The sequence below is a fragment of the Podarcis pityusensis genome (assembly GCF_964106645.2).
Source record: "Podarcis pityusensis genome assembly, chromosome: 9".
Taxonomy (NCBI): domain Eukaryota; kingdom Metazoa; phylum Chordata; class Lepidosauria; order Squamata; family Lacertidae; genus Podarcis; species Podarcis pityusensis.
The window spans coordinates 74,371,671-74,399,520 of NC_138034.1; the positions used below are offsets into that span (position 1 = coordinate 74,371,671).

A 27,850-nucleotide genomic window follows, 5' to 3' on the forward strand; every position below is an offset into this window, starting at 1 on the left:
TCTGCACACATTTTGGGCACGGCAAGGAGAACTGCAAGGCCCCATCTCTGCTCAGTGGAAGTCTTGTGATCCAGAAGCTCCTTTGGCTTCTGAAGGTAGACTTCAATGCCTTACTAAGGAGATGGTTCCATCAATGCAAGCATCTATCTTGCCAGGTGGAACATTCTCCCCCTCTCCTCCCCACCCCACGTGATATTCTGGAGATTCTCCTGGACCCCCACTCCAAGCAGATTTAGAGAGAGGGAGGGAGGGAGGGAGGTGAAGCCCCCCTGCACTTGCTCCCCCTAGCATGGCAGTTTACCTGACTCAGGCCCAGAGTTCCCAACCATCACCAATCCCACAACCATAAGGACTACACACTTGGTCCTACGTGCAAATCTCAGCATGCCAGCCAAGGGGCAGCCAGTGTGGCGTCTTGCAGATGTAGCTGGCGCTACAACTCCCTGGCCACACGCCATGCTGGGTGGGGATGCTGGGAGTTGCACGCGGCCGCTTCCTAAAGCAGGAGCAAGTCTGGGCTTCCTCCTCCTCCTCCTCCTCCTCCTCTGTTTGGCCTCAGCAGAGAGCCCTGGGTGTGTTTGTGTGTGCTAAGCAGGTGCTAAGCAGCAGAGGCTCCCAGCCCATCAGCACCAGAGTTAACAAAGCCCTCCCCCCGCCTAATGGTGTTGATTAATGATGGTGAAGCTTAATGAAGCATCTCCCAGTTTGGGATTTACCTCCCTTGGGCTCCCCCCTCAGGAGGGGAGGGCTGGAAGGAAACCAACTTTGATGCTGATTTTGTTCCTGGGACAAAACTGAGATCCACCTACCACATCTTCCTCAAGCTTGCTTTCTTTCTTTCTTTCTTTCTTTCTTTCTTTCTTTCTTTTCTTTCTTTCTTTCTTTCTTTCCTTCCTTCCTTCCTTCCTTCCTTCCTTCCTTCCTTCCCTCCCTCTCCTTCCTATCTATCTATCTATCTATCTATCTATCTATCTATCTATTTATCATCGATCGATCTATCTATCTATCATCTATCTATCTATATCTATCTATCTATCTATCTATCTATCTACTATCTATCTATCTATCTATCATCTATCTATCTATCTATCTATCATCTATCTATCTATCTATCTATCTATCTATCTATCTATCATCTATCTATCTATCTATCTATCTATCTATCTATCTCTATCTAATTTCTTTCTTTCTTTTCTTTCTTTCTTTCTTTCTTTCTTTTTCTTTCTTTCTTTCTTTCCCTCCCTCCCTCCTTCCCTCCCTCCCTCCCCTCTTCTTTCTTTCCTTCCTTCCTTCCTTCCTTCCTTCTTTCCTTCCTTCCCTCCCTCCCTCCCTCTTCTTTCTTTCCTTCCTTCCTTCCTTCCTTCCTTCCTTCCTTCCTTCTTTCCTTCCTTCCTTCCTTCCCTCCCTCCCTCATCTATCTATCTATCTATCTATCTATCTATCTATCTATCTATCTATCTAATCTATCTCTACCTATTATCTATCATCTATCTACCTATATCTATCTATCTGTCTATCTATCTGTCTATCTATCTATCTATCTATCTATCTATCATCTCTATCTATCATCTATCTATCTATCTATCTATCATCTATCTATCTATCTATCTATCTATCTATCTATCTATCTATCATCTATCTATCTATCTATCTATCCATCCATCTATCTATCTATCTACTCTTTCCTTCTTTCTTTCCCTCCCTCTTCTATCTATCATCTATCTATCTATCTATCTATCTATCTATCTATCTATCTATCTATCATCTATCTATCATCATCTTCTTTCTTTCTTTCTTTCTTTCTTTCTTTCTTTCTTTCTTTCTCTCTCTCTCTTCTCTCTCTCTCTCTCTACTCTCACTTTCTCTTTCTCTCCTTCCTTCCTTCCTTCCGAATCATAGAACCATAGAATTGTAACGGACCCCAAGGGTCAATTAGTCTAAACCCCTGCAGTGCAGGAATCTCAGCTCAAGCACCCATGACAGATGGCCATCCAACCTCTGCTTAAAAACCTCCATGGAAGGAGAGTCCACCACCTCCTGAAGGGAGTCCATTCCACTGTCAAACAGCTCTTGCGGTCAGAAATTCCTTCCTGAGGCTTAGTAACTTGAAGCCATGGGTTCGAGTCCTCCCCTCCAGAGCAAGAGAAAACAAGCTTGTTCCATCTTCCACGAGATATTCCAAGATGGCTCTCGTACCTCCCCCCCCCGACACCCTTCCACACTTTCACTGGGGGCTGTTACCTGCTTGGACATGGAGTCGATCAGCCGGACATAGAGGTCCTGCTCCGTCCGAAGTCCTGCGAGGAAGAAAAGCGAGAGGAACGTTTGTCTCTTCCGTTCTGGAACTTCCTATCCCCTGGCTGAAAATCACAGAGGCCCTCCATTTTCAAAATGGTGGCGCAGGGGCTATGCCAGTCCCAAAATTTGGGGGGCGGCGGCGGCAAGAGGTGGCGGAGTTTGGCACAACCGGCTGACAACTTTGGTGTGGTGCAGCGGTTAGAGTGTCGGACGAGGACCTGCGTTCGAATTCCCGCTCAGCCATGAAGGGAGCTCCCTGGGAGACCTTGGGCCCAGCCGCTGCCTCTCAGCTACCTCACAGGCCTAGCTGTCAACGTTTCCCTTTTTTTAAGGGAAATCCCCTTATTCCAAATAGGATTCCTCTCAAGAAAAGGGAAAAGTTGGCAGCTATGCTCACAGGGTTGTTTTGGGGGTTCAGTGAGGAGAGAGGACGACCGCCTTGAGCTCCTTAGAGGAAAAAAAGGAGGGATATGAAATAATAATAATAATAATAATAATAATAATAATAATAATTTATTTATACTCCACCCATCTGGCTGAGTTTCCCCAGCCACTCTGGGCGGCTCCCAATTGAGTGTTAAAAACAATACAGCATTAAATATTAAAAACTTCCCTAAACAGGGCTGCCTTCAGATGTCTTTTAAAAATAAGATAGCTGCTTATTTCCTTGACATCTGATGGGAGGGCGTTCCACAGGGCGGGTGCCACTACCCAGAATGAAATAAAACTAAACTACTTGCATCCGTCTGCAATGATGGTTATCTAACCGTGATTCTTTTCTAATGATATGTGAGCCGGTGAGGGCTGAGCCTTGAATTGGGACCTAAGAGACTCTGAAAAGCCTAAACTTGGAGCTCGCATGATGGCTGATGGGCATTGTAGTCCAAGCCACTTGGAGGACCCCTGCTTAGTGCAGTGAATGGATGCAGCGACTTTGCTGGAGCAAAGAGGGATGCTTTTTGCATGCCTAGGTCTCCACACTCTGAATGATGGGAGTTGTAGTCAGGGATGATTCCTGGGTCCAATTCAAGGTGCTAAACAACTGAGGCCCCAAATACCCGAGAGACGCCTCTTTCCTTTCCTAAATCCCCTCTCGGGTACTAAGATCGGCAGGGGGAGCTCTTAGTAGCTCCTCTGCCCCCAAAGGTTCAGGGTGGTAGTGGTGGCCTGGGGGTGGGAAGAGGGTCTTTCTGTGGTGGCCCCTAATCTGAGGAACTCCCCACAGAAGTGGGCCTGGCAGCTTCATTGCATAGCTTCTGGAAGATGCAGCTCTTTTTGAAATCAGTTTTGAAATTTTAAGTTGTTTTACACTGATTTTTTTATGCATTAAAAATAATATTGTGCTTTATTATTGATGGTGTTTTTTAAATTGACGTCACCCGCCCTGGGATCTTAGGGTGAAGCTCAGGTAATAATAATATTGGGAATTGTGTTTGGAAACATATGCAGTGCATCAAGCGGAGGAAGGCTAGTTTTAATCATTTTAAGTCATCCGCTTTCTGGGTCCCCCTGAAAAAACGTCATACAAACATAGCAAATTAGCCAGCAATATTCCTTACCGTTACTGTACAAAAGCTGTAACCGGTAGTGGATGCCATTGTTGGTTTTCTCTCCTGTCTGCTCCTGAAAGAAAAGGATAAAATATTATTTTGAAAACACACGCCGTAGCTTAAGACTCTCTGCCATCTTGCAGTAGCGAGACCCGGTTTCGAATCATCTGCCAGCCGTGAGACCCCTGACTTTTTGCCTAACCGACATCACAGGATCGATGTGAGGATAAAGTTTGGAGGCAAACAACGAAAGGTGCCATGGAGAAAAGGCAGGATCAAAATATGATGAATCAATGCTAGGAGAAGCTCATTTGGTAGAGCACAAGAATCTTAATCTCAGGGTTGTGGGTTCGAAACCCATGTTGGGGGAAAAGATTCATGCATTGCAGGGGGTTGGACTAGATAACCCTCGTGTTCCCTTCCAACTCTACAATTCTCCGTTTCTATGAAATATTTGAAGAAATAAAGAAAAAGCCAATTTATTCTTACATCCGTCTCACCATCAGAAGAAGTCGATTTTTGAGAATATGCAAAGCAGTTTGCACACATGATCTTAGGAGTCCTTCACAATAACCCTGAAAGGTGGGAAGTTTTTAATGTTTAAAAAGGTAAAGGGACCCCTGACCATTAGGTCCAGTCATGGCCGACTCTGGGGTTGCGGCGCTCATCTCGCTTTATTGGTCGAGGGAGCCGGCGTACAGCTTCCGGGTCATGTGGCCAGCATGACTAAGCCACTTCTGGCGAACCAGAGCAGCGCACGGAAACGCCGTTTACCTTCTCGCCGGAGCGGTACCTATTTATCTACTTGCACTTTGACGTGCTTTTGAACTGCTAGGTTGGCAGGAGCAGGGACCGAGCAATGGGAGCTCACCCCGTCGTGGGGATTTGAACCGCCGACCTTCTGATCGGCGAGCCCTAGGCTCTGTGGTTTAACCCACAGCGCCACCCGTGTCCCATTTTAATGTTTAGGGACGTTTTTGATGTTTGATGTTTTATTGTGGTTTTAAATATTCTGTTGGGAGCCACCGAGAGTGGTTGGGGAGGCCTGGCCTTTTGGGTGGGGTATAAGTAATAAATTAGTAGTAGTAGTAGTAGTAGTAGTAGTACTGTTATTCCCAAATTTCATACGGGTGGGCAGCGAGACCAAGACAGCCAGGCTATCACCAGAGCAGGGGTGAGGTTCAAACAGAAGACTTGCTGATTTTGAACCAGGGACTGGGAAAGCTGAAATTCCCACTTCTAAGTCCTCAGCCCTACAGTTGTCCCCCCATTCTATCCAGGCACTCTATCCAGGTCTAGAGCCATAACACCCCATCAAATGGAGCTGAACCCATGGCCCTGGGGGCCGCCATCTTGGTTTTTGGAAAGGCCCCAGAAGTCAACTTCCATTGTATGGCGGAGGTGAGCATGAGTAGGGGAGGGACACTGTTCACAGAATCATAGAACTGTAGAGTTGAAAGGGACCCCGAGGGTCAACTAGTCCAGCCGCCTGAAATGCAGGAATCTCAGCTGAAGCATCCATGACAGATGGCCGTCCAACCTCTGCTTAAAAACCTCCAAGGAAGGAGAGCCCACAACCTTCCAAGGGAATCACAGAATCGTAGTTGGAGTCTGTTCCATGGTTGCCGCCATTTGGATATGATGCCTCAAATCTGACCCCTAGAGGGGTTTTTTTGTGGGGGGTGGGAGGAGAGAAACGACCGCGCAACCCGATTGGCTCCATACCCTGTCCTTCTCCACGAAGTCGATGAAAGACGTCCTCTCGATCTCCACAGGCTGCCCGTGCCGGTCGTACATGGCCAGGACGAAGTGGAAAAAGTTTGATTTCCTGAGGTTGGACGGGGGCTGCTTCTCGAAATGGGCCCGAGCCAGCCCAACGCCACTGCGAGGGAGAGACGGAAAGAAGAAGCCTTCAGGAGAGGCGAAAACTCCAGCCAGAAGCCCCCTTCCCTGCCACCAACCCCCCACAAGCCTAAACAAAAAGGAGAGCAGGATATGGGGGTATCTATGCCAGCCTTCGCCAACCCGGTGCCCGCTGGACCTTGGGCCAGTCGAAGCTTTTCCGCGTAGCCTACCTCGTAGGGCTGTTGTTGGGACGGAATGGGGGGGGGGAGAGACCCAATGCCGCCTTGAGCTCCTTGGATGATGGGGTAGAAACACAATAAAGAAATAAAGAAATCTGGGGTTTTTTAAGTGAATGAACAAATAAATATTTATTGTGAATGAACAAATAAATATCTATTGTGCATGGTTTTATTGAAGTGTCGTAGTAATACAGTGATTCTCAAACTTTTTTTCCTCTGGGGCACGAAGATAAAAAATTGCTCATAAACGTTATTTATGTATGCCACTACTGCGGCCCGTGTTTCGTTAGCCCCAAAATGGAAAACGAGCGAGGTCCCAACCGAAGAAGAATGGCAACTTAAGCTGATGGAAAACACGCAGATTACGGACTTAACATATAGAATAAGAGAGCAAGAAGAACATAACGTTTGGAGAAGACTGGAAAACGTTTATTGAATACATGGGGGGAACTGTGTGCACTTGAAAACGTGGGCAGCGTTAAGATAAATTCAACAGTGTAAAAAAGTTCTGGTGGATGTAATAAAGGAATGCTGAATGGTATAATTTGTGTAAAATATGCAGGTATTTATGATATGCAAAATGAACTCCGGAAAGAAAAGGGGGGAAGTCAATGATATTTTAAAGGTGTTTAAACGAGTATTCTAAATTGTAAAACAGAAAATCTAATAAACATTATAAAAAATAAGATAAAAATTGTTCATGCCACACTGAATTTCTTAACTGATATGAAATATGTTGGAAAACACAACTAGGCTGTTCCCCAGTATCACTTGATTCTTTTGCTCTCCTTTGGAAAAGATAGCTATCCATATTCTGCAAATAAAATAAAATAGCTACTAAACTATACAACACTGAAATGTTTGGTTGTTCCTTTGATCGTCCTTGAAATTTCCCTCTGCGCTTGCAACCCTCTCCTGCCACACCCTTGGAGAACCACTGTAGTAAAAGGATGATGGATGGGGAAGATGAAAGCTTCCTTGGTTGATTTTCTGTCTAGTAATGGCACAGCAAGGTTCTTTTTTTGTGGGAGGGGGCATTGGGGCCTTATTCTCTTCTTGGAGAAGGCGCAGTCCAGACCCTCAGGGGCAAGGGCAAGGCTCCTCAGATTATGCCACTGACCCCATCAAAACCTGACCCTCCAAATATCGTCCCTGGGCACACTTGATAAAAGGATGCCACCTGTTGGCTTGTTCTGCCAACTGCAGGAAGCACTATCCCTCGGGAACAGAATCTCAGCCCCAGTTCACACGGGTAAAGCGGAGGTTAAGGTAGTAATAATAATAATAATAATAATAATAATAATAATAATAATAATAATTTATTTATACCCCGCCCATCTGGCTGGGTTTCCCCAGCCACTGTGGGCAGCTTCCAACAGAACACTAAAATACAATAACCTATTAAACATTAAAAGCTTCCCTAAACAGGGCTGCCTTCTAAAAGTATTCTACAAGTCTGGGAGTTGTTTTTTTCTTTGACATCTGGTGGGAGGGAGTTCCACAGGGCGGGTGCCATTACCAAGAAGGCCCTCCGCCTGGTTCCCTGTAACTTGGCTTCTCGCAGGGAGGGAACCGCCAGAAGGCCCTCAGTGCTCGACCTCAGTGTCCGGGCTGTACGATGGAGGTGGAGATGCTCCTTCAGGTTTCTATCATGCTCCCTTCTCTCAGCGCACGGCAGGCAGAAGTCCAACAGGTGCAGCCAACTCCTGCCGCTACTCCCCCAGGCTGAAACAAATACGCCAGACGTCTCTGCTGAAGGCATGGCTGCCATGTGACAGGGGCAAACTGCCAGGGTGTGGGGGGCATCTGTCAGGGCAGGTGGCCTGGTTCTGCACACTGCGGTGAGGGAGCTCGGCTGCCGGTTGAGCAGGGCACTGCCAAATATCGCAGCCTGGAGACATCCAGGCCCTGGATGAATTAAGGTGTCACCAATGAATGCACCCCATTCATAGAAGCAGAAGCTTCTACCCCCCCCCCCCGAATTTAACCACACGTTTGACTGGTGCCTCCTTTTGGCCACGCACTGCAACTGCAGGCACGGGGGGGGGGGGGCAGGTGCATTCCTGAGGATGAATGAAACACGCACGTTTGTGGCATTGTAGCTGCAACGGCTAATTCATGTGCATGGAAAGTGAAGAGGGCTCTGGGAACTCAGGCCTTGAGAGGCAGTGGGTGGCAACTCCTAGGAGCGGCACCTCATAGGGATAGAAGGTGGACCCTGTTTTTAAAAGCATATGACACCCTTCATCTCAAGATCACAGGGCGGTTTGCAAAAGAAAAATGCAACATGCATTAAAAGAAACCAACGCATCCTCTCCACACATTTAAAAGGCCATGTTGTTTAGTCGTTTACTCGTGTCCGACTCTTCGTGACCCCCTGGACCAGAGCACGCCAGGCACTCCTGTCTTCCACTGCTTCCCGCAGTTTGGTCAAACTCATGTTCGTAGCTTCGAGAACGCTGTCCCACCATCTCGTCCTCTGTCGTCCCCTTCTCCTTGTGCCCTCCATCTTTCCCAACATCAGGGTCTTTTCCAGGGAGTCTTCTCTTCTCATGAGGTGGCCAAAGTCTTGGAGCCTCAGCTTCAGGATCTGTCCTTCCAGTGAGCACTCAGGGCTGATTTCCTTCAGAATGGATAGGTTGGATCTTCTTGCAGTCCATGGGACTCTCAAGAGTCTCCTCCAGCACCATAATTCAAAAGCATAAACTCTTCAGCAATCAGCCTTCTTTATGGTCCAGCTCTCACTTGCATACATCACTGCTGGGAAAACCATATTCAGATACCCTATGCCTGTCCAACTCATTGCTGTGACACGGCTGGCTCTGTGCATGCTAATCTATTATGTATTTCGGAAAGTTTGTTTGCAAGGCAGATGGGCACCTCTTAAGATATCGCAACCAAATTTTGCATGACGGTAAGAGCTGTTCAACCGTGGAACAGACCACGTGGGAAGACAGTAGACTCTCCTTCGTTGGAGGATTGCCAACGGAGTGCGCATGGCCATCTGCCAGGCATTCTGGAGCTGTGATTACTGCCTTTGTCTTTCCCCTTTATCTGCCACACCTGCAATAAAACATGTCTCTCCTGTATCGGTCTCTACAGCCACAGCAGGCGCTGTAACTCTCCAGTTGTTTGACTTCACCACCTGATGGCACACTCTTCCATTGTCTCTCAAGACAGACAGATGCCAACAAAAGTAAGATTCCTTGATTGCAGGGGGTTGGACTAGATGATCACTGGGGCGCCTTCCAACTCTTCAATTCCATGGCTCCAGAGATTAAGAAGCGGGTTTTTATCTGCTTGGGTAGAATTGGATGCCACTTGGCATCAAGACAGCAGACTGAACCTTTCAAAACTGTGCTGATCTTAACCACAAATTTCAAAACTCCCTGGGTTTTTTGGTTTCTTAGACTTCCCAAGCAATGCCAGGTATATGGCTGCTGGTGCATTTATAAGCAAGACCCTAAAACTGAGCTCGGTTCTTATATACTGACTGGCCACATTTTTAAACCTGAACATATCCCATTCGGACTGGAAATAGTTTTCGCACAAGCTCAGTGTTAAAAGCACATGGCAAACCAATATCAAATAATGCAATCAATGGCTCTCGTATTTGTGATCTCACTCTCTGAGCTCAGTCCAGTTGGGATGAAGCTCTACCTCTCTTTTAAATCAGAACCAGTGGAGGGGGTGAATGTCCTGTGTGAGTGTCTGGAGGTGGTTAGAGGATGGATGATGGCTAACAGATGGAGGTTGGATCCTGACAAGACAGAAGTATTGTTTTGGGGGGACAGGGGGCGGGCAGCTGTGGAGGACTCCCTGGTATTGAATGGGGAAACTGTGCCTCTGAAGGACCAGGTGTGCAGCCTGGGAGTCATTCTGGACTCACAGCTGTCCATGGAGGCGCAGGTCAATTCTGTGTCCAGGGCAGCTGTGTACCAGCTCCATCTGGTGCGCAGGATGAGACCCTACCTGCCCACAGACTGTCTCGCCAGAGTGGTGCATGCTCTGGTTATTTCCCGCTTGGACTACTGCAATATGCTCTACGTGGGGCTACCTTTGAAGGTGACCCGGAAACTACAACTAATCCAGAATGCGGCAGCTAGACTGGTGACTGGGAGCAGCCGTCGAGACCATATAACACCTGTCCTGAAAGACCTGCATTGGCTCCCAGTACGTTTCCGAGCACAATTCAAAGTGTTGGTGCTGACCTTTAAAGCCCTAAGTGGTCTCGGTCCTGTATACCTGAAGGAGCATCTCCACCCCCATTGTTCAGCCCGGACACTGAGGTCCAGCTCCGAAGGCCTTCTGGCGGTTCCCTCACTGCAAGAAGTGAGGTTACAGAGAACCAGGCACAGGGCCTTCTTGGTAGTGGCGCCCGCCCTGCGGAATGCCCTCCCATCAGATTTCAAGGAAATAAACAACTACCTGACTTTTAGAAGACATCTGAAGGCAGCCCTGTACAGGGAAGTTTTCAATGGTTGATGTTTTATTGTGTTTTTACTATTTTGCTGGGAGCCGCCCACAGTGGCTGGGGAAACCCAGGCAGATGGGCAGAGTATAAATAATAAAATTATTATTATTATTATTTATAAACCCTTTATATCAGTGGAAAAGATCTGAGCATTTGCCAAACAATTCAACCCAAATCAGTGGAGCAATGAAGTGCTGCCCTCTTGCAAGATTGTGCTTTATACTGTATGTGAAAGTTGTTATAAAAGCAGAAGAGGAGAAGGTGACGGCTATGACAATAGCACAAAAGAAACGACGTCCATAGAATCACAGAATAATTGTGGAATTGGAAGGGACCCCTGAGGCTCATCTAGTCCAACCCGCTGCAATGCAGAAATGTAAACTGGGATGTAGACTTCAGCCCCACACATCAGCAACCTGCATGTGTGGGTTGCAGCTGATCAGCTGGTCCCCTTGGAAGTGGCCTTCCGCAAACCTGGCATCCTGAATGCTTCTCTGCAGCTGATGGGAGTTGTAGTCCAAAAAATATCTGGAGGGCGAGGAGTGTCTTAAGAGGTTGTGGGTTCCACCTTTGTGCAGCTGTCTCTCTAGTGCCCGGAATACAAACCAACTTGCAATAAATGTGCCTCAGAAAAGGAGAAGGGAGATCGGAGATTGTCAGGCCGTGTGCTGCTGTCTGCCAGACCACTTTTCAAATCAACTGTCAGAGGTTGCGGTGAGGCGGGGAGTTGGGTGGAAGAGAAGGACAGTGAGCCTGAAAGTTTCTATAGCGTCTGCAGAAAGCAGTCGGCTGACATTCACCCGAGAGGGCAGCTTCTTAGAAAACCTCCTTCCTTTTTCCTTCACACTCAACTCCTGCAGCTGAAAAGCCCTTTCGAGAAAAAGGAACGTTCTCTTTGGGATTCCCCCCAAAAATTCCTTCTCGTAGAACACCAGGACTGCAAAAGGCCTTAAGAGGAGAACCATGCTGGGAATATTGGGGAGGTTTTTCTGTTTTTGGTATAACGTGCCTTATACAGAATCACACTATTGGGTCCATCTAGTTTAGCAATGTCTACACTGAGTGGCAGAAGTTTTCCCAGCCACACCTAGACTGAAGGGGATTGTACCGGGGGTCTCTTGTAAGCAAGGAAGGTGGTCAGCCCCCCCTTTCCGCCACGCTTAGACAGGCACAGAGTCCGCAACAAACTGTTACGCGGGAGCCAGCTTTTCATTTCCATTTTTTGCATTTTGACGTTGTGAACTGTGATCCTCGGATAAAGGGCAGTATCCCACTTTAATAAATAATAATAACGACTTCGAAGACGATACGTCTCCAAAATACAGACAGCAGTTTCAAATCAAGCCTAGAAACACCTCGGCTTTACTAGAAAAGAATATGAGCTGCTCCCCTTTTTATATAATTTTACTCAAAACGCTCTGTTTCGAAGAGGCCACTGTGCAGCCTGCCTTGCACTTTGAATGCTGAATTTTGTTCCGCCGCTTAGAGCGGTGATGACTTTGGAAAGGAAACAAGCTCTCTCCTGGGAGACCTTCAGCTCAGAGCTCAGACTAGCTTGTAATAAAACCTGGCGTGCCGTGTAGCCGAGTCGCCTGGGCTTTCTTGCTCTTATCAGCGCTGAAGTTGCACAGGCAGAATATATATAAAAAGGCCTTCCAGAGGCCCTGACACCGGGCCCTCTTTGCCGCACAGGAGCCCTCTGGACCTGGCCTGAGAATTCGAACTCAGAACCAGCCCTATGCTCTGGTCACAGACGGTGTGGAGTACCTGCCAACTTTGGAAAAAGCAAAAATGGGAAGATCCTACTGCACGCTTAGAATCATAGAATTGCAGAGTTGGAAGGGATGAGAGGAGATGCTGCGATCTGCCCTTTGGTGCTACGAGCTGCCCTGAGATCTTTGGATGAAGGGTGGTACACAAATGTTAAAATAAAAATGCAGTCACTAAACATCTGGAGCACATTATGTTGGCTGCCCCTGCTTTACTGTGCATGCATAGAGAAGCAGGGAACTGTGGGGCAACAGACACTACTGTGCATGTGTTGTGTTGCTGGGAAAGCCACGGCTAGTGTTGTTCCCAGTCCCCCTGGCCACATCAAGAGGGGCTTGGGCCTCTGGGTCGCAATGCAGGAATCTCACCTCAAGCATCCACAACAAATGGCCATGCAATTTCTGCCTCTTAAAAACCTTCAAGGAAGGAGAGTCCACCAGCTTGCAAGGGAGACCGTTCCACTGCCAAACAACTCTTGCCATCCACAACCTCCCGAGGGAAGACCGTTCCAGTTTGAGGGGCAAAATTTAGAAGAAGCCCATTTGCCTGCCAGCCGCCCTCAAATATATATTCAGTGCTATCCCCTTCTGCCCAAGAGTCGAGGGGCCTGATCTCTCCCCATTGTAGACTAACCCTCTGAGCTTCTAGAGAATATATGAGAAATTTGGGGCTCATTTCTAGCTGGCCCTGTGTATCCCCTGCACCTAGACAACAAACCATCCTCCTGACTCGTGGAGAAAATGTTTGTCTGTCTTGCCCTCTCTTCTTTGGAAAGAAGTTTTTGTGTGTGTGTGTGTGTGTGTGTGTGTGTGTGTAGAAGTCACTTTCTCCATCAATCACACAATGGGCCAATGGGAAAAAGAAAGCTATTCCTAACATTCAGTCGGGATCTCCATTCTTGACCTTTGAATCCACTGGTTCAGGTCTACCGCCCTGGAGCAGTGGAAAACAAGCTTGCTTCGTCTTCCATGTGACTTATTCCTGCCCTGCCCATGTTCCTGAGGAAAGGGAAGGCTATTGAAAAGAAAAGGCGCAGCCAATCAAAACATCCAGTTCCATTAAGTTAGCCACACTTGTTTAAGAAGAAGAGGAGGAGGAGGAGGAGTTTGGATTTGATATCCCGCTTTATCACTACTCGAAGGAGTCTCAAAGCGGCTAACAATCTCCTTTCCCTTCCTGCCCCACAACAAACACTCTGTGAGGTGAGTGGGGCTGAGAGACTTCAGAGAAGTGTGACTGGCCCAGGGTTACCCGGCAGCTGCATGTGGAGGAGCGGAGACGCGAACCCGGTTCACCAGATTACGAGTCCACCGCTCTTAACCACTACACCACACTGGCTCTCAGTGCCCAAAGCAGGGGTGCCCAAACTTTTTTCAAAAAGGGCCAGATTTGATATTTGATGAAGTGAACATGTGCGAGTGCTGACCAAAGTCCAAAGTTGTTGAGCTTTTTTTAGGATTGATGCTGCTGAGCTTTTTTTTAGCTTTTAAAAGGATTTTACCCCAGGACAGGCTTCCTCAATCTCAGCCCTACAACTCCCACGATCCCTAACTTGGCCTACAACTCCCATGATTCCTAGCTAGCAAGACCAGTGGTCAGGAATGCTGGGAATTGTAGTCTCAAAACATCTGGAGGGCCGAGGTTGAAGAAGCCTGCCCCAGGACATATACTGCCACAGGGGCTGAATTAAATTGACCGGCGGAGCAGATTAGGCTCCTGAAACGGAGGACATGCCTGGTTTCAGGCTTCCTGGCTGTCAAACGCAACCTTCACAGGGTGGGTTTTGTGGAATGTGCTCAGGCTCTGATTTTTATGGACTTCGAGGTGAAGGTACCAAGACCATCTCCGTTTGTCCCTTGACTTCTTGAAAGTTGGCCAAGGGAGCAAGGCCGCCTCTGATATTCCGATGGCCCAACAGAGAGAAGACATTTACGGCTCTGAGTTTCAAGTGGACGCAGGAGCAACTATTGCACAAGGTTGTGGCAATGGTTGCCACCTTTCCTGCCAGAGCTTCCTGTGCCTTTATCATTAGCCTGCCAGGCAGAAATTGAACAGGCACTGCTTTCCCTGCAGCAGAATTCCCTGGCAGAATTTCTGCCTGCCACACAGCTACGAAAAGGAACAGGAATCCTACCGGGATGGCAGAGTCAATTTACACATTCCAGAAGCGCTTGCGGGCTGGATCTTCCCCTGTTGCTTCAGAATTTAAAGTGAGCCTAGGGGAAGAGGGGAATTATGTGCGTGCTAGATGTAGCCCCCTAAATTACTTCTCCAGCCAAAATTGTCCCCCAAAGCACCTATCAAATTTCTGAGGCAATGCATCAGTCTCAGGCGCCTTTGCTTAGTGCTGAAGTCAACTTAAGTTCAGAGTAAACGGAATTTGCACCTTATTCTCTCCCAGGTAGAACTGCCAAAGTTCTTGACCTGCCCCTTTGCATATCACAACAGCTTGATCTGCAGCTGTTAACAAACGGTCATATTTAATCTCCATGAGAATCAAGCTGCTGTTAAATGCAAGCCAGGGTTTGGTTTTTTTATTGTTGTCCTTCCTTTAATGCTTAAAAAAATTATCAGTTGGCAACTCTAGATCCTGGTTTTGATTTATAAAAAAAAAAGCCCTCAAGAGCTTTGGCCCTGTCTCGAGATGGGGGGAGAAAAATTAATTCAGTTTGCATTTAAGGGTCTAACTCACACTTTCAGAATAGCAGGAAGAATGAAACACAGCCTCTCTCTTTTTTTGGAAATCTGTATTGTTCTGAATTTTGCAATGCAACCTTCCCTGGCCAAAAAATGCACATACTGTAGTTAAGTATGCATAGAAATGCATGTATTTCTGGAAGCAGCAGACAATAAACATTATAAAAGGGAGGGGAAAATGCTTTGCAAAAGAGGGTATATTAGGCAAAATTGCATACAAAGATGTGTAAGGAGAGATTCTAAAGCTGCAGCTGAATTTTCACAAGGAGTGGTTTTTACACACACACACACACACAGACAGACAGACACACACACACACACACACACACACACACACACATACACACACAGAGGTACCTTGGTTTATGAACTTAATCCATTCCGGAAGTCCGTTCTTAAATCAAAGCATTCTTAAACCAAGGCGTGCTTTCCCATAGCGGCAGGGGACTTGATTTACAAATGGAACACACTCAACAGGAAGCGGAACATGTTCTTATTCCAAGGCAAAGTTCACAAACCAAAACACCTACTTCTGGGTTTGCAGCGTTCTTAATCCAAGTTGTTCATAAACTAAGCTGTTCTTAAACCAAGGTACCACACTCTCTCTCTCTCTCTCTCTATATATAGCGGGAGGCAGTGGAAGACAGAAGTGCCTGGCGTGCTCTGGTCCATGGGGTCACGAAGAGTCGGACACGACTAAACGACTAAACAACAACAACAACAATATATATATATACACAAACACACAGGGTGAGTCTTTTAAAAGAGGCCCCATGGAACATGTGTAATCTGTATCCACGGGGCCTCTTTTAAAGGACTCACCCTGTACACACACATACACGCACATACACACACACACACTCACTGATGTGAAAATGGGGAGAATTGCATGAGTGGAAAACTGTGAAACCCAACCTGTCCATCCTCACACTCGCTCCTTGTTTTCTCTCCACCCTGAGCACCATATTCAGAGATATGCTGCCCCTAAACAATGAAGCTCCATTTAGTAATGATGGCTAATAGCCACCAACAGACGTAGCCTCCATACATTTGGGCTTTTCCCAGGCGAACCCAGGCTTCGTCCACCCAACAACCTGATGGAGATGGAGATGAGATGGAGATGTTCAACTTTAGACTACAGGCGGGTGTTTGGTTTTTTTAGAGCTCCTTGCAGGAAGAAATCTAACATGACGGCAATCACTTTTAGCTAGAACCTGACACACAGTGGCTCTTCTCCTTTTTCCATGGGGAAGCATTGAAAGTGGTGCCCCCAACAAAGAGGCACAGTCAATTTTGCCACCTCATACGCTGCTGCCTGTAGTATATAGGAATTAAGGTCGGGCCAAGCCAGGGGGTCTCCCCACATAGCATGACAGCAAATTTCACAGGCTGAATATTTGATAATAAGAAAGGAAGAGGGTGAACAGACCCTCTAAGTGTCCCTATTTTCCAGGGACATCTTGCCCTTTAAAGCCCTTTGTGGCTTAGGGCCCTCGTATTTACGGGACCGCCTCTCCTGGTCTGCCCCGCAGAGGACCTTAAGGTCCATGAATAATCATAGTTTAGAGGTCCCAGGCCCTAAGGAAGTCAGACTATCCTCCACCAGGGCCAGGGCCTTCTCAGTGATGGCTCCGACCTGGTGGAATGCTCTGTCCCAGGAGACCAGGACCCTGCAGGATTTAACCTCCTTCCATCAGACCTGTAAGACAGAGATATTCCACCTGGCCTTTAATCTGAATTCAGCCTGATCTTTTATTTCCCTTCTCTTCCCTCCCCCTCCCCTTTTAAGGAGATTACCCGCTCTGAGACCCCACAGCTAATTCTTCCTTGGCCTCCTTGCTGGCCCAAGTAGGACCAATTCAGCCAGCTAGCCCTGGGGATTATCTAATGCTTATTAGATGGATTTCCCCTAAATTGATTTCTGAACTTTGAATTTTATTGTTATTCATGTTTTTATACTGTATTTTGTCCAGGTTTAGAACCCAGGACACTTTTATGTTCATTTTTTCATTTTTTGCAGATTTATAAAACGTTTTGGAAGTCACTGATACAGTGCGTAGCAAGACAAAAATAAGATCATTATTATTTTAATCGCACACTCAGTAAACTGAAAGAAATAAAAACTATTTCTGCAATTGTGCAATTAGTTTTCCTTAAGCTGGCTGAGTCAGAAGCTACAGAAGAAGCTTCAATTCCACAGCAGCTCCAAAGTCATAACCCTTCCAAGCAAGACATTTCACACCATGCGTTAAGAGTCTGAATTACCGTATTTTCCATAAGATGCACCTAATTTTTAGAAGAGGAAAACAAGAAATAAAATATTCTGAATGAAACGGTGGATGTATGATTTTTGTGGTTCATGCTGTGGCCACAGACATGTGCTTTGACGGTGAGTTTGGGGTAGCCCAATGCAAAAATCCTGAAAATCCATGTGGATCCAGGCTTTGTAACCACGTTTTTGCGCCACTGCGGTCCAATGAAACAGTGGATGCGTGATTTTTTTGGTGCAGGCTATAGCCTGCCAACCTAGCCGTTTCGAACTGCCAACCTAGCAGTTCGAAAGCACATCAAAGTGCAAGTAGATAAATAGGTACTGCTCCAGCGGGAAGGTAAACGGCGTTTCCGTGTGCTGCTCTGGTTCACCAGAAGCGGCTTAGTCATGCTGGCCACATGACCTGGAAGCTGTACGCTGGCTCCCTCGGCCAATAAAGCGAGATGAGCGCAGCAAACCCAGAGTCGGTCACGACTGGACCTAATGGTCAGGGTAACCATGGACATGCTATGGGATCTGATGGTGAATTTGGGGTGACCCAATGCAAAAATCCTGAGGATCCATAGGCTTTTACCTCCCCCCTCCCAGGCAGCCTCCTTTATCGCTAGCCTCCCTTATCTCCCTCCCGATCGCTTGCCGATTACCTGCTTCCTTTCAACACCCCCTTCCCTCTTGTTTGCCTTAGTGTCTTTTCCTTAGCTGGAGTAGTATTTGCTCCTCCTTTTCTTCTAATTTCTCTCCTCATTGCTTTAGCCTTCCTGTCTCCTCTCCTTGCAGGTTTGCTGTCTTTACCTCCCCACTTCCAGGCAGCCTCCTTTATTGCTAGCGTCCCTTATCTCCCTCCCGATCGCTTGCCGATCAGCGGCTTTGTTTCAACACCCACTTCCCTCTTTCTAAAAAAAAAAGCATGATCTGCCCCTGGGCAATTCAGCTCCAGGGACCACACATTCGCTCCATAAGATGCACAGACGTTTCCCCTTACTTTTTAGGAAGAAAAAGGTGCATCTTATGGAGCGAAAAATACGGTAACTAGTTACTAAAAACCAAACAAAGAGTTAAACCTGATGTTCGGGCATCAGGATGGCACCTGACATATCCACCATCTGGAGATGCATGCCTGGGGATCCTTGGAACGTGACTGTTTTCACACACTAAAAACGCATCCTGCAGAATTCTATCAGTGATATTTTATCTGCACAATCAAAAGTAGTACAGTGGCACCTTGGTTCTCAAACTTAATCCGTTCTGGGAGTCTGTTCGACTCCCAAAACGGTTCAAAAACTAAGGCGTGGTTTCCGATTGGCTGCAGGAACTTCCTGCACTCAAGTGGAAGTTGCGTCGGATGTTCGGCTTCCAAAAAATGTTCACAAACCAGAAAGCTTACTTCCGGGTTGCGGCGTTAAGGAGCCAATTTGTCCGGGAGCCAAGCCGTTCGAGTACCAAGGTACCACTGTGTTGAAAATTACAACTTTTAAGCCATCTGGTCCCAAAATGGCAACTTGACATTCCACTGAGGCAGCCCGGCCTAAGGAGCCATTTTGCACCTAGCTTATATAGCTGAGTTTCTAATACTGAAAAGCAGTAGCAAACACTTGGTCAACACAGAGACTGGTGCTCCCCTCTTAAAAAAACCAGCATCTTCGCCCTAGATGGCCCATGGGACCGATTTTGACTCTACAATTATATGATTCTAGGGCTCTTTTATATCCTTCAGAGAAGGAAAGGGCAAGTTACAGACCAGAGCAAGGGTGCATCTCAGAGCTAAGGGTCCTTTTTTATTTTCTGAAGCTGAAACAAGGAATGAAAATATCCAAGATGACATTTCTTTCCAGTAACAACTGGCTGCTATTGCCTGTGATTTCAAACACACTACCAGCGAGTAAATCCCCTTTAACCCAGTGGGGCTCACTTCTGAGTAAACATGCTCTGAGGTTTCACCATCTGCTTGCTTAAGGTGAGAGTTATCTTGCACTTTCTCCAGTATCCGAAGAAGGCAGCGACAGGGGTTTTGGGCAATATGCAAATTTATTTAAATTTAATCAATCAGATAAAAGGCAGATGATTAATCAACGATGCACTCTGCCACTGGTCCTAATTTTACACATTGTGGATGTGTGTGTTTTTGGGGGGTTTTTACACTGGTTTATTAGCACTGACATAAACACATGACCATCTCGACCAAGATCGGCACCTTGCGGCCCAAGTCAGAAAACCCACCCAGACGTCAAAAAAAGTGTGATTTTCTGGGAACTTCCCTTCTGGATTTCTGTGCTCCCAGCAACCTTTTGGCTCTAAAAATACCCCGTGAAAGAAAAAGAGCTTGTGCAGGTTCCCTGCTGATTGAAGGATCAGTTTTGACAACCAGCTCCTTCGCTCCTCTCCCCCCAGCCCCATCTTCAAGAATCTCCTCCGTGCAGCCGAAAAAGGCTCTTTCGCTGCAGCATTTCAATCAGAGAAAGGCAGGGAGAGGGGGCCAGCCCTCGTTAAAAACAAGAGGCAAATTTCCTTCCCAACCTTCAGCCCACAGACAAGAAAGTAAGACAATCTCTCTTCCCCCTCAGCGTAATCTCCTAGGTAAATTACTCTTCCACCCACTGACTCTTCCTAGGCTGCTCTCTGGGTGTCCGTTTAGCTAAAAAGCAGGGTGGGAGCAGAGAGAGGGAGAGATTTGTAAGTTATATAGATAACTTAGGGAGGGGGGGAAATCGAGGGAAATCTCGCCTGCTTTTTGTTTAGGACCCAGTTCCCTGGGGGTAAAAACTGGGTCTCTCCCACTATCTCCCCACCACCACCACCACCGTGGACCCATCACACCCCTACTGTCAACAAATGCCTGTCCCTTCTCCTTAAGTTCCCCCCACCCTAATTTTCTGAGCAGCTCCAGGCGACGGGGCTAGGAATCACGTTAGGATCATGAAAGGGACACCCAGGGTCATCTAGCACAACCCCTGTAATGCAGGTGTGATGGCCTGGGACTCGGAACCAGAGGAGTCTCAGTCCACACCGGATCCTTTGCCTCATCTGAACCAAGTCTGGGGCCTGATCCTGAAGAGCCCCAGTCTGCACATGTTCCCCTGCAACAAGCACCAGCTGGGCCGAGTCAGGGCTTGAGCCTGCCCTGGCTCCAGATGCGGGGATGACCTCATTGCCTCCAGCTGGGCCATCACTTACAGCTGCTCCACTACCGGTTGGGTCAGGGGAGGCTGAGGTGGCCTCTGGGTCCAGTAACCCACCGACATCTCCCAAGATGCAGAGACTAAGGTCTGAGAGAAGGAGAGACCTGAATACTCGCAGGAGGAGTGCTTGCCTTCGGGTGAGACAGGGTGGTGAGTCACCGGGGGATCAGGACCGGCCATTATCCCGACAAAGATAAAAGGCTGTCGGACCCCGCCTCAGGTTGCGGGAGCAACATTGCTATATCCTGCCTGAGATCCTGTACCTGTCCTTGCCTAGTTTCCTGCCTTGACCCTGTGGGACTGACTCCTAGCAGAACCTCCAGATTCTGGTCTGGTCCTGGACCGCGTTTCAAGGGTTACCCCCGGGCCCAGCACAGTAGGAATCATGGCTAAAGAATACGATACGGTACGATAATCTTTATTGTCATTGTCCCATACAGAACAACGAAATTGAAAAATCTACATAAAACATTCAAAACCCAATAAGCCTGCTATCCCAGCATGGTTAGCCCCCTAAAAACTCTGATACCCCATTTTTAAATACAATATACTTCCGCAGAGACGCCTTACACTGCGTTTAAAACCAAAATCGCATTTGGGTAGAAACTCAGGCGGCTAGTCCTAGTCTTTATAACCCTGTACCTTCTTCCAGACGGCAGAAGCTGAAAGAGATCATTTCCGGGGTGTGCACTGTCCTGCGCTATCTCTGCAGCTTTCTTATGGCACCTGGAAGCATAGATTTGATCCAAGGTGGGAAGAGTGTACCCAATTTTTTCAATTATACTGAAATTCTTTGAAAGGTGGCCATTTGTTTCCCATTATGCTGCTGCTGGCCACTGGGTATATTTGGGATGCGCCTCGCTGAGGGAGGAGGGCGTTTGATGGGTTATATCAGGGCTCAGCCCTGCCTCGACCTGGGATCTACTCAGATGAGAGGCAAGGACAGCCAGACCCACTGGTATATTTCCACCTAGAACCTGGGGAGTCATCGGACCTAGACATCCCTGCCCCAGGACTCGAGGTCCGCACACTACCCCCCAAAATGGGCTATAGCCTACAGGATCAGAAGAAATGGAAAGACAAGCAGGAACTGGGGTCTCTCTGTTACTACGGATTTTACAACCCTGGTCCCATCCATTGACCAGGGGACTAAGGGACACTCCGTTGTGTGGGGCTACAGTAAGGGGGGAAAGTATTTGATCCTCTGCTAAATTTGCCCGTCTGCCCTCTGACGAAAAAAATGACCAGTCCATAATTTTAATGGTAGGCTTACTGTAGCTGTGAGAGACAGAATGGGATCCCTCCTGAGATGTGTGCAAACCTGGTGACCACCTACAAGAAACGTCTGACCTCTGCAATTGCCAACAAGGGTTTTGCCACCAAGTACCAAGTCATCTTTTGCAAAGGGATCAAATACTTATTTCACTCATTACAATGCACGTCAATCTGTGACTTTTGCCCTCTGGGTTTCTGGGGGTTTTCCTGTTGTTATTCTGTCTCTCACAGCTACAGGAAACCTACCATTAAAATTAATGGACTGGTCATTTCTTCGTCAGAGGGCAAATGGGCAAATTTAGCAGGGAATCAAATACCTTTCCCCCCTCACTGTATGTGTCAATTTGATGTTTCATTACAAAACATCTGGAGGACACCGGGATAGCAAAGAATGCCTTATGACGAACCTCGTTGCGAGCTGCCTTGGGAATGGCTAGGTTGAACGGCAGAGTTTACATCCACAGAAAACAAATAAGCAAACCCCATAAGGAATGGTTAGAAAAGAGGAGTGGACAGTATCTCCGATCTTTGCTGTATGCAAACACTGAAATGGTTTGCTTAGCTTTCGTACAGCAAGGTAAGTCTCAAAAGTTCAGGAGTGTGCACCAAATTTATTAGCAGCGGGAAAGGAGGTTCTTTGCCAAACAGTGGAGAGCACAGCCAAAGCAGGAACGGTTGTGGAAAATGTGGGAATGCAAAATCTCAAATGAGAAGTGCAATTCTAAGAGAAGTTCGGCATATTCTTGCGATTTACATAACAGTGCAGCTATCTGTCACAGATGCCTTTTCAAGGGCCTGGAATATTTATGTATTATATTTCGTGTCTGAGGATGTTGTGGGCGCTGCCTTCTGAGAGTTGTGCGATTTGAAACTCCTCGGCATAAATGCAGATGCTTAAATAAACGCTGTTTGAAAGCTGTTTGAACGCCAGCAGCTTGTGACGTAGAAACCACTTTCCACGTATGGATGCCTGAATCTGTATGGTTTTCTGTGAATAAATGAAGTCTCTCATGCACTGAGTGTCCATTTCTGCAGACAAGCGTCAGGGGGAAATAAAAAGGAATATTGGTTTCGTTTCGTTGTTGATTCCTTTAAAAGGGTTACACATAGCTGCTGAAATAAAGGCAGACAGGTGGATATAAACACAGGAGCTCACACTTTGCAAATTGCACGTTTCAGGATCAATCTCTAGGTATTATTATTATTATTACCCTATCTTTCTTCCGGACCAGGACTCAAAACAACACACAAAAAGCAAAAACATATACAGGTTTAAAAAAGGAATTTAATGGAATTAAAACAATATTTTAAAATGTGTTTTGGTTTTTGGTTTTTTAAAAAGGTACAGCTTGGAGAGACTCCTGTTTGAAAGCCCCAGGAGCTGCTGGCAGTCAGAATAGGTAATACTAGCCTAGATGATCTGATCAGTAAAGGAGAATTCCCTAGGAAGGGATGTAGTCGAGTGGAAAGCACATCCTTTGCATGCAAAAGGTCCCACCTTAGACGCCTCTGCATCTAAGTTAGGGTCCATCTGTAACACAGTTACAAGGCATCAGTAAAACAATCCCCTTCCATAAAGCACTATTAATGGGGAGCTACATCCACCGAAATAGTCCCAGTTGGGCAAAGGCTTCTGCTCGTGAAACAGAATTTCTCTTCCCTCTGCAAGCCCTGCACTGCCATCTAAAACTTGCTTTATTTGGTCCTGTTGTTGCACGAGGGGCATCTCACAAAAACAAGTGTTGTATCAGCAGCACAAGGCAGAAACTTTGACAAAGGCAGACTCACAGGCTCCAAGGAGCTGAGTTCAAATTCTGGAAAAACCACAACCCTGTTTTGGGGGGAAAGAGGGGGAAGGGAAGTTCTGTTGTGCAAATCGGTCTCAGCATGAATGGGAGGGTTTTGTTGAGAGAGACCCCCAACCTGCCTATGGAGCATTCCTTCTGGTTTGTTTGGGGAGGTTAGCCGGTGTCACCTCGAGCAATTGCCAACCTGCCCTTTTCCATGTGTTTCTCTGTCACTTTCCTTACAGCAATTTTTTGGGTGAGGTGGGGGGTAGAAGTGATTATGTTCTGCAAGGGCACCAAATCCACTTCAACGGCACAATCTAAATTTGCTGGTGTGCAACTGAATCTACGCCCCTATAATAATGCCCATTAAGACACTTTACAGTTTCCATCTGTAAATAAAGTAATGGATCTCTCGGATATTCATGAACAATACCCAAGAGCCATTAACTTTATTTACGGATGGAAATTTCCAAGAGCTTTAATAGATAATGCTATGTTATTATTATTATTATTATTAATGCAGTTGGCCTCGGGTTTCTTTGGGTCAAGGAAACAATGGGAAATGAGCATCTTGAACCCTGAATCCTTCTGACTGGCTTGACGGGGCCAGGGAGGCGGAATAAAACCATGACCCTGGGGAAAATCTCCGCAGGACTAAGACGGGAGATCAGCAGGGTGACAAAACGGCGGAAATCCAATCCTGATTTTATCGGGAGTCAGAGATTTTGGGCTGCTGGATTTATGGCAATCTCAGATTTCGTCTTTTAAAAGCCAGAGGCAGCAGGAAGTTGAGAGAGAGAGAGAGAGAGAGAGAGAGAGAGAGAGAGAGAACATTTCTCAATAACCATAAAGTCTCTGGAACTGCGGGGGCTTTTATAGCGGGGTGCGAGCAGGGGGGGTGGGGGTGGAGAGACCCCAGCAAAAACTTGGTATAAATCTCCTAAAACACCATCTAAAACTTGTTTTGTTTGGTCCTGCTGTTGCATGAGGGGCATCTCACAAGAACACAAGTGTTGTATCAGCAACACAAGGCAGAAAATTTGACACAGGCAGACCCACAGGCTCCAAGGAGCTGAGTTCAAATTCTATAGTCGGAGGGGGAGCTAAACCTCTGAATGCAACAAAGCCAGTATAATCCCACTGGGATTAACTGTGCAGGATTTCAGCCCCAGTTGATAACCTTCAACTGCCCCTCTCTGTGGGAGCACTCACACGTTACATTCAACGACTGCACAATCCAAGGACTGGGGTGCACAATGATTGAGCCGCACGTTCACCCACCTATTCGCAAGTTACGTTCGACGAATCTGCCGTCTGTTTGCCTGTGTGTACGCACAGGTGAGCCACACAAATCAAGAGGTGTACAACAAATACTTGTAACATGTGAGGAGAACCTTGTACCTGTGTCTGGCAAGGCATGTGAAAGAACCTATTCTCTATTTAAAAGGGGGACAGCCAGTTTTAGAAACTCCCCAGGCGTGTTTTGCAACTGGCACAGGTCTAATTGCGACCATATGGTGATTGCTGGATGCCAGTTTGGTGACTGGCATCTCTGTCTGGCTAGTCCAGGCATAGGCAAACTCGGCCCTCCAGATGTTTTGGGACTACAACTCCCATCATCCCTAGCTAACAGGACCAGTGGTCAGGGATGATGGGAGCTGTAGTCCCAAACCATCTGGAAGGCCGAGTTTGCCTATGCCTGGGCTAGCCCCACCAGCTTCCTTAAGAAGGTAAGCTGAATAGCTTATTTATAGTTACAGGTAGGTAGCTGTGTTGGTCTGCCGTAGTCGAAACAAAATAAAAACAATTCCTTCCAGTAGCACCTTAGAGACCAACTAAGTTTGTTATTGGTATGAGCTTTCGTGTGCAGGTATCTGAAGAAATGTGCATGCACACGAAAGCTCATACTAATAACAAACTTAGTTGGTCTCTAAGGTGCTACTTTTATATGCCTGTTGTCTTTGTCCATGGAGTTTTCTTGGCAGGGATACTGGAGTGGCTTGCCGGTTCCTACTCCAGGTGGATCACATTTGGTCAAAACTCTCCACTATGACCCGTCCATCTTGGGTGGCCCTGCACGTCATAGTTCATAGCTCCTCTGAGTTATTCAAGCCCCTTCGCCATGGCAAGGTAGTGTTGGAGGAGACTCTTGAGAGTCCCATGGATTGCAAGAAGATCAAACCTCTCCATTCTGAAGGAAATCAGCCCTGAGTGCTCACTTGAAGGACAGATCGTGAAGCCGAGGCTCCAATACTTTGACCACCTCATGAGAAGAGAAGACTCCCTGGAAAAGACCCTGATGTTGGGAAAGATGGAGGACACAAGGAGAAGGGGACGACAGAGGACAAGATGATTGGACAGTGTCCTCGAAGCTACCAGCATGAGTTTGACCAAACTGTGGGAGGCAGTGGAAGACAGGAGTGCCTGGCGTGCTCTGGTCCATGGGGTCACGAAGAGTTGGACATGACTAAACGACTAAACAACAACAAATACTGCACACCAGCCAATCTCTAGCCTCTCCAAAGATAGAGACTGAAACACCTTCTACCCATGGCCTGGAAGTCCCCGGAAGCCATCAGACCTGTCTCCCTGCACCCCCCCCCCAAGTTAGTCGTGCGAGAAGGGAGTTAAGCAGCTGCAGACAGGAGTGCCTGGCGTGCTCTGGTCCATGGGGTCACGAAGAGTCGGACATGACTAAATGACTAAACAACAAGATGCTACTGGAAGGATTTTTTATATATATAGCTTATTTATGGCATTTATATTCCAGCTTTTTCTGCACGGAGCACACGGTTCAGAGCCGAGTTTGGGAACTTAAAGAGGGAAAGTCACCTTATCCAGGGCCAGTCCACAGATATATCCCCACCTCTTTTTCTTAATGGTGTCACAGACCATTCATAACATAGGAATATTCTTCACAACTGTGAGCAGGACAATGGGAAGGGGGCAAGCGAAGGCAAGCTGCAACAATTCACTATAACGTCATTCCCTGCTCCTGCTCAGACTGCACAGAAAAAGTGTTTGGGTTCCAGAAATTGATTCTGATTGCGCAGATAAAAATATAACGGATAGAATTCCACAGGGTGGGGTATTAGTGTGCGAAAACAGTCCAGATCCGCTGGCATGCACCTCCAGATGGTGGAGATCTCAAGCACCATCCTGGCACCCTGGCACCTTGGTTGCAAGTGGCCGGAAGCCAGGTGCAAAATGCGCCTGGCGAATTTCAAACACTGGTTAGGAACTGTAATCCAAAGTGGCTGGACTGGGGACGGCTGCCTCAGGCTGTTCCTTGAGAAAAAGTTAAGCCTCCAGAAACTCCCTGAGTCTGCAGATCTCTCTCCCTCCTTCCGAACCTCCCGGCCAAGTGAACACACCTGCATTCAATTCCATTCCCGTTTCCCCCAAACCTTGCCATTGCTGCTCTCTCTGTTCGAGGCAGAAGGAAGGAAGGAGGGAGGCAAAGGAGGAGGAGGAGAGAGGGAGAGAGGGAGGGTGGAAAAAACACCAGGATGCTGGTAATGACTGCGCTCACTGAGCCTCCGAGGCTGGCGAGGCAGCGCCCATCAATTATTAAAGAAAATTGGAGCATTTCCTAGCAAACCAGAGCACCGCACAGCCTTTACAGGAAAACCAACTCTTCCATGCGCTGGGCCGCCAGGAACCCAGCTGGGGGACGGCGCAGAAATCAGACGTGCTCCATTAGGGTCAACGAAACTGAAATCCCCACCCCCACCTCTCACACTCTCTCCCCCCCTTGGGATCACCAAGGCCTCCATCCTGAGCTGCTGGGTGAACGGGCACCGCCACCACACACAGGAAAGCCCCCAATGGCTCTCTCTTTCCTGCGACAATTGGCGTTCTCATTTCGTAAGGCCGGCCTTGCCATTGGGGAACCTGCGCAGGAATCCCAGGGCACAATGGTGGTTGACTGGGGTGGCATTCTCCCCAGCTCTCTCCTCCCCTCCTCCTTCCTTTCATCTTTTTTTTTTGGGGGGGGGCTTTTCCTTCAACAGGGACGCGGGTGGCGCTGTGGGATAAACCACAGAGCCTAGGACTTGCCGATCAGAAGGTCGGCGGTTCGAATCCCCGCGACGGAGTGAGCGCCCGTTGCTCGGTCCCTGCTTCTGCCCACCTAGCAGTTTGAAAGCACACCAGTGTAATTAGATAAATAGGTACCGCTCCGGTGGGAAGGTGAACGGCATTTCCGTGCACTGCTCTGGTTCACCAGAAGTGGCTTAGTCATGCTGGCCACATGACCTTAAAGTTCTATGCCAGCTCCCTCGGCCAGTAAAGTGAGTTGAGCGCCACAACCCCAGAGTCGGCCACGACTGGACCTAATGGTCAGGGGTCCCTTTACCTTTATCTTTTCCTTCAACAACTATTGCGAGAAGAGAGAATTGAAGGGAGAACAACATATTCCTAGGACAGATAAGAGGAAGTCCTTGTGCTATTAAGACTCTTGCC

The 27,850-nt window shown here is 47.4% G+C and overlaps 1 protein-coding gene across 1 annotated transcript in view; it reads right to left on the reverse strand.

The window, feature by feature from the left end:
• LOC308485435 (transcription factor COE1-like) overlaps positions 1–27,850 on the reverse strand; it is a 93,923-nt gene that overhangs the window by 52,128 nt on the left and 13,945 nt on the right. The window contains 3 exon segments of the mRNA XM_081021317.1: positions 2,197–2,297; positions 3,858–3,921; positions 5,574–5,730. Coding sequence (XP_080877443.1) covers positions 2,197–2,297; positions 3,858–3,921; positions 5,574–5,730 — 322 coding nt within the window.